Source organism: Peromyscus californicus, unplaced genomic scaffold (assembly GCF_007827085.1).
Source record: "Peromyscus californicus insignis strain IS unplaced genomic scaffold, ASM782708v3 Scaffold_16__1_contigs__length_79575227, whole genome shotgun sequence".
In the NCBI taxonomy this organism is placed as follows: Eukaryota; Metazoa; Chordata; class Mammalia; order Rodentia; family Cricetidae; genus Peromyscus; species Peromyscus californicus.
The window spans coordinates 13,751,163-13,757,162 of record NW_026294458.1 but is presented as its reverse complement, the minus strand read 5'-3'; the positions used below and the strand labels follow the sequence as shown (position 1 = coordinate 13,757,162).

Genomic DNA, 6,000 nt, shown 5'->3' with positions numbered 1-6,000 from the left:
GTTTTTACCGTAATCATTGTAAGACTTTTTTTTTTTTTTTTTTTTTTTTTTTTTGGTTTCCCATAGCCTCTAAATTTGCTGCAGTGAATATGCATGGCTTTAAGACAACTTACACACAGGGTGAACATGAAAGGGCCCTAGAAGGCCCCAAGCACCGGCTCCGGCCTCTCCCTCACTCTCACTGAGCCAACGGGGTGGAGAAGGCCCGCTTTCCTCTGACACTTCAGTCTCCTGATGTCTGCCAGAGAACACCTCCTTGTCAGGGCATGTGAAGAGGGTGACTTTCAGGGTCCTTTGCTCTGAGCTGGGGGTAATCTGTTAAATAGCCTCTGCCGACCATGCCAGCTTTTCTGCATGCATGCTATGTGGTGCCCCCCACACCTCCATTCTGAGATTAACCTCCAAAACCATGCTCTGATAAGAGAATTCAGGTGTGTGTGTGTGTGTGTGTGTGTGTGTGTGTGTGTGTGTGCACACGCATGCACGCTAAGGTACCCAAGGATGTACCGTCCCAGGTACATCATTCCAATCAACAGAGGTACACTTTGTTTGGCGATTCTCCTTGACTGGCACCCACAGAGCTGTCCCTCACTTGGTCACATGTGAGTGGCACTGGCGAGGCAGACACACTGGCCCTGGAACACTTTCAATTTTTATTAATTAGCACTACTGGGTTCAAGGCAATTGAAACTCCAGGATCTAAAATGCCCCTCAGGCCTCCACAAGCTCTGGGCTCAGGGGCCTGACATGAACCATACAGGGATCCAAAAGCCTGTACTCTATTCCCCTTGGCCCAGGGACATTGGCATTTGAGCTGTCTCACGTGAGCACCAAAATTCCAGGAAGGCTCCACCTCTCCTTTCTTCCAGACACCTTCAAGCTTCAAGTATTTCTTCCTCTGCTCCCCAAGACCCTTCACCCCTCTACCACAGAGAGTGCAGGCTTCCTAGCCCATCTACCTTCCTTTTTACTGAGAATCTTATGAGAATTGATCTATCCAATTAAGCCAGGAAATTGTTCTCTAAATTTAACATGTCCATCAATCGTACCCACAATGACCACATTGATTTGGAGGACGGGAGCTTTGAGGTGATTTTTATTTAATCCAGCACAAACTCCATTAGGCTCCCCCCTCACAGGCATCATTTCTCAATTTGGTTTTGTTAAACTCAGCTTCGAGCATATCTCATGAATCATCCTCATCAATGCCCTCCTGCTGAATTCCCCATCTCCATGCAGGAGCTGCCCAGGGCAGGCCCACACCACTCTGTGCTGTTGACTTTGCTGTACCTAGTGACCTCACTGGTGACTTCTGTTTACACCCAGCTTCTTTTCTGAAAGCAGAATATATGTGTGTGCACATAAACCCCCACACAGAAAGATGGTCTCTATTAAACTCCACTCCGGTCATTTCCTCCATCTTGAGAAACCATCTGTTAGCTCCAGCATTGCCTTGATGGACTACTCCATGCCAAGAGGGCCCACACACATATGCACAAAGACAGTTCCATTTGGAGACTGGATATCATCTTTAATTAATAATGCCACAGCTTAACATCCTTTTTGTTGCCATGGCAGATGGCGTGTGTGTGTGTGTGTGTGTGTGTGTGTGTGTGTGTGTGTGTGTGTTCCTGAATACATGAGGGGCCAGCAGAGACTCCCAAGCAGTTCTCAGCCAACGACTCTTGAGCAGCAACAGTCTCCATAGGCATGGAGGCCAGACTCTGCCTCCTGTGGTCTTGAGTCTTTCTTCCTTCTGGGTCATCTTGCGTGTGTTCTGAAGGCAAGGCTAAGGCCTGTACCGAGTCAGATCAAAGGGCCTCTCAGCACAGCCCAGCCTCCAGGTCTCAGACCTCACTGCCCCTAACCAGAGGGATGCCCTTGGTCAAGATACAGACTGTCTGACAGAGGTGGTCAACCTAGGCCAGCACTGGTCCCCTGTGATACTCAGGGAGCAGCATCAGAGTGGTCCAGCCCTGGGCTGAGAGCTGAAGCTGCTGGGACATTTGATGAATTCCTTTCATTGACAAGCTGGATGCAGCTCAGGCGTTTTGGAGGGCCACTCGAAAGGGGCAGATTTGGTGGCGGCCACTGGAGGTCATTTCCAACCCAAACCAAAGCGCTCTCTCTCCTGCCATCTCTACTCTCCAGTTTCCACACATGCCCAGTAGGTCCACAGCTCAGACATGGCAGGGGAAAGTGATGATGGGTCACAGGAGACCATGAAACCTGGGCTGAACTGGATCTGCCGCCATATGCCAGCCTGAAGTCAGCCCTCTCTCCCATGGTCAATGACAGGCAGAGCTTTCTGAAGCCAGATGGGACCCCTTCCCAGGCCAGGCAAGCAAGTTCTCAGCCCGGGGCAGAGGGCAAACCAAAATGGCCCTACTGTCCCATTCCACTGTTCTGTGCCTTGGGAAGGCAAGGAGCCCAAGTCCAGGAGGGTGGGATCAGCTGTTAGGGAAACAGCGCTGTCCAGGTGAGGCCTCTGGCCGGAAGCTGGGCTTGTTCAGTGGGCTGGGGTAGTAGGTGGTTGTGTACACATTGGTCTGCTGTAATGGGTAGAAGTTGGCTCTGTCGTCAGGGATCAAGTTATTCTTGTTCAGTGTCTGCAGGGGAGGAGAAGGAATCAGAAAGGAGAGAAGGGCTAAGGAAAGGGCCAGCCTAGGGCAAGGAGTCCTGGAAGCCAGCCATTAAGGGGCAAATCTAACTATCGACACAGTGCTCCTTCACGTGACCGCTGCTTCCCCCACCCTCCCACCCAGCGATGCCCAGCATCGAGCCAGGACCACAGTCCCATTCACCCTGCTCTTTGTGTCACACAGAGGTTCCCACCTTGAATTCCATGGGGGTGTACTTCTCATTCTTGGGGGTGCCTCCACCCTTGTAGTGCAAGTGGTTAGGGGTGGCAGGATGGACCAGCGTGGATTCCTGAGATTGGCGCCGGCAGTGCTGGCAAGACAGGTACACCGCCAAGGTCAAGAGCCCAGAGCCCAGGAAGCAGGACACACCCGTGGCTACCAGCTGGATGAGACTGAACCCTGGAGGAAGAGAGACAGGCGGGAAAGGGAAGGGCTGCTGGCGAGGAGAGGGCCTTCTGATTGTCCTCCTGGGAGCAGACACATCGTCAAGAGGTTCCAGGATGTGGAGAAAGCTAAGGGCTTCGGGGCCAGAACCAAAGAGAGAGGTGGGGGGGCCTGTCACCAAGACCCCCCCTCTCCCAGGACAGCCTGTAGGTGGAGTCAGAAGTGACAACCTAAGGATTTGGATGCAGGCTGATGATGGCCTCCTAGCCGGGAGGCCTCGGAGGGGACTGTGCAGACCTCCTCATACACAACCTTGAAGACAGGTGGGGACCTGCTCCCTCCCACCCCCGACACACACACACACCCCCAGGCTTGGCTGTCTGCAGCAGAACTGAGAAGAATGCAGACTCAAGTGGTGGATGAGGGACTGTGACATGAGTGACATGGATGGAGGGCAGTGACAGGAGTGACTCTTTACCTCCACAACTGGTGGTCTCCTCCACACTGGAGGCAGGCAGGATGACTGCAGGGAGATAAACGGATATGGTTGGAATAGAGTCAAGAAGGAGGACTCCCGCCTGGGCTGGGTGTCATCTAAGAAAACCTTTAGGTCAATGGCCTTCACTCCCTCCAGCTTCTCTGTAGACCCCCTCCTCCCTCTATAGGGTGGACCGTTCAATAGGTGTGTAGTATGAGAGCCTCAAGCACGAGACAAAGGTATCATTTCTGATGCTTCATCCTGTACTCCAATCTCCGCCACAGGGTTCAGGTTTCAGAAAGGGAAGAGTGTGTGTGAGGGGACCGAGGGGGAGCCAAAGGACCTACCAGGAATCTCACTGTAGGGACAGGGCCGGCTCTGGCTGCTGTTGCCAGGACAGGCACCCGGCCTTGGGACAAGCTCCTCACAGCTCCGGCTCCTGCTCTGGGTCCCATCCTCCATGCAGACACCCCACTCAGACCACAGTGACCAGCCTTCTGTGGATTGTGGGTTGGGATGAGGTTGAATGTCTCAGGATCTCCCTGTTGAGGGGTTAGCAGCTCCCAAACATTCCCCACTCCCAGTCAGAGGCACCCAGTACCTGGGCAGGCCTGCGTGGCACATAGTGCCTCCTCCGTGTGCAGCCCGAGGCAGATGTCCTCACCCGGGGACGGTGCAGGGTTGGTGCAGGAACGGGTGCGTTGATAGTGGCCACCACCGCAGGATGTTGAGCACTGGGACCATGCGGTCCAACAGGACCAGGCACCCCGCACTGTAAGCGTGGGTTGGGTGTGTGTATGTGTGAGAGAGAGAGGCTGACCTGGGCCTCATTCCCTCAACATCCACACCACGCAGAATCAACAGATCAAAGGATTAAAGGAGGTCTCCCCCAAACTCCGTATGAGTTTCATCTCAAATCAAGTTCCCCTTTTGGCTAGCTGGATAGAGGAAAGAAAAAGCGCCGCAATAATGAAGAAAGGAAGCCCTCACTCCTGCTCCACTCAGTAGCCACTGAGTCCATGGAGAGGGCAGGACTCAGATCTCAGTGAGTTGAAGCTGTTCCAGATAACGAGTTCCAGGCTAGCCAGACCTATTGGGACTCTGTCTTAAATAAACAATAAGCAAACAAATAAATAAATAAAATCTGGGACCCCTTGCAGAATTGGCAGAGAGGGATCACCTCCTCAGGCTTGAGAGTTCCTGGGGAGATGGAACTTTTGCCCGAGGCTAAAGTTTTCTTCCACAACCTTACCTGGGCAAGCCTGCGGGTTGCAGTCTTGGTACTCCGCAGCGTCTCCCACGCAGGGCAGTCCCCCGTTGCGGGGCTCCGGGTTGGTACACGTTCTCTTGCGGACGCGGAAGCCCAGCTCGCAGTCCCGGGAGCAGGATGACCAGGGGCCCCAGGCGGCCCAGCCACCGCTCAAAGAGTGCGGGGACGTGCTCCCGCTGCGCAGGAGATCCTCCACCAGGGCTGCAGAAGGCCGGCGGGCTCAGCGATCTCGGTGCTGGGCGGCTTGCACCGCCCCAAGCTACCCCGAGACCCCCGCTCCCGGCCTCCCTCCCCACCGCCCCAGGCCGTACCGTCGGTGTCGCAGGCTCCGCTGCCGTCGGCGGGGCAGGTCCTGGTCTCCGTCCTCCTCTTGCCGAACTGCAGCCCATGCGGGTCCGGCAGCGGTGCGCGACACGTGAAGCGGAAGCGCTGCTCCTGTCGTGCGCCACCCTGGGTCACGTTCACCGGCAGCCAAGGAGTCCAGGGTGTGTTGCGCCGCACTTCCGGGCAGGCCTCGGGGTTGCACGTCTTGAACTCCTTCGGGAGGCAGAGTGGTTTCAGAGCCTGCCGGCTTCCCCGCACCCCGCGCCCCGGCTCCGCTCCCCGGTGCCCTCACCACGCCGCAGCCGGGGCAGGAGTTGCCATTCTCGCAGGCCCGACGGCGCGACTGCACGCCACCTCCACAGTTGCTACTGCACTTGCTCCAGGAGCCCCAGGAAGCCCAGAAGATGGGCACCGGGCAAGGTGTATTTTCATTACAGAACCTGGGGAGAAGGGAGGCGTGAAACCCTAGGGAGAGGTACTGTCATCCCCGGGCTGGAGGATGCCCAGATCCCTGCCTCCCTGCAGCCACAGCTAGCTCACCGCTCCTCCCGGCTCTTGCCCACGCAGATGCGGCCCCCGTGGCGGGGCGCGGGGTTGCTGCAGGTTCGCTGACGGACCTGGAAGCCGATCCCACAGGACGTGCTGCACTGTGCCCACGATGACCATGTGGTCCACGCCCCATTCCTGGTGGAGTGGGAGGGGACAGAGACACATGCCCCTCTGAGCCCGAGCTTCATAGATCTGGGCTGCATCTGGGGCAGATGGATTTTGTATTGTTGTCAGGACTGGCGAGACAGTGACAGAAAATATCAGCTCCTAACCAGGCTGGCTCAGGCAGATTCGTGCATTCATCCGTTTGCTCATTCATGCCTCAAATATGTATTGAGAGCCTTCTTCCATTT

The 6,000-nt window shown here is 55.7% G+C and overlaps 1 protein-coding gene across 1 annotated transcript in view; it reads right to left on the bottom strand.

The window, feature by feature from the left end:
* Positions 1-1,078: 1,078 nt before the first annotated feature.
* Sema5b (semaphorin 5B) overlaps positions 1,079-6,000 on the bottom strand; it is a 123,180-nt gene continuing 118,258 nt past the window's right edge. Inside the window, exons 14-22 of the mRNA XM_052740439.1 lie at positions 5,639-5,782; positions 5,391-5,538; positions 5,086-5,311; positions 4,757-4,975; positions 4,106-4,276; positions 3,852-4,001; positions 3,505-3,549; positions 2,836-3,041; positions 1,079-2,609 (exon numbers count right to left, since the gene is read on the bottom strand). Of these exons, the coding sequence (XP_052596399.1) occupies positions 2,451-2,609; positions 2,836-3,041; positions 3,505-3,549; positions 3,852-4,001; positions 4,106-4,276; positions 4,757-4,975; positions 5,086-5,311; positions 5,391-5,538; positions 5,639-5,782 (1,468 nt within the window). The 3' untranslated portion in view covers positions 1,079-2,450. The remainder of the gene's footprint in view (positions 2,610-2,835; positions 3,042-3,504; positions 3,550-3,851; positions 4,002-4,105; positions 4,277-4,756; positions 4,976-5,085; positions 5,312-5,390; positions 5,539-5,638; positions 5,783-6,000) is intronic.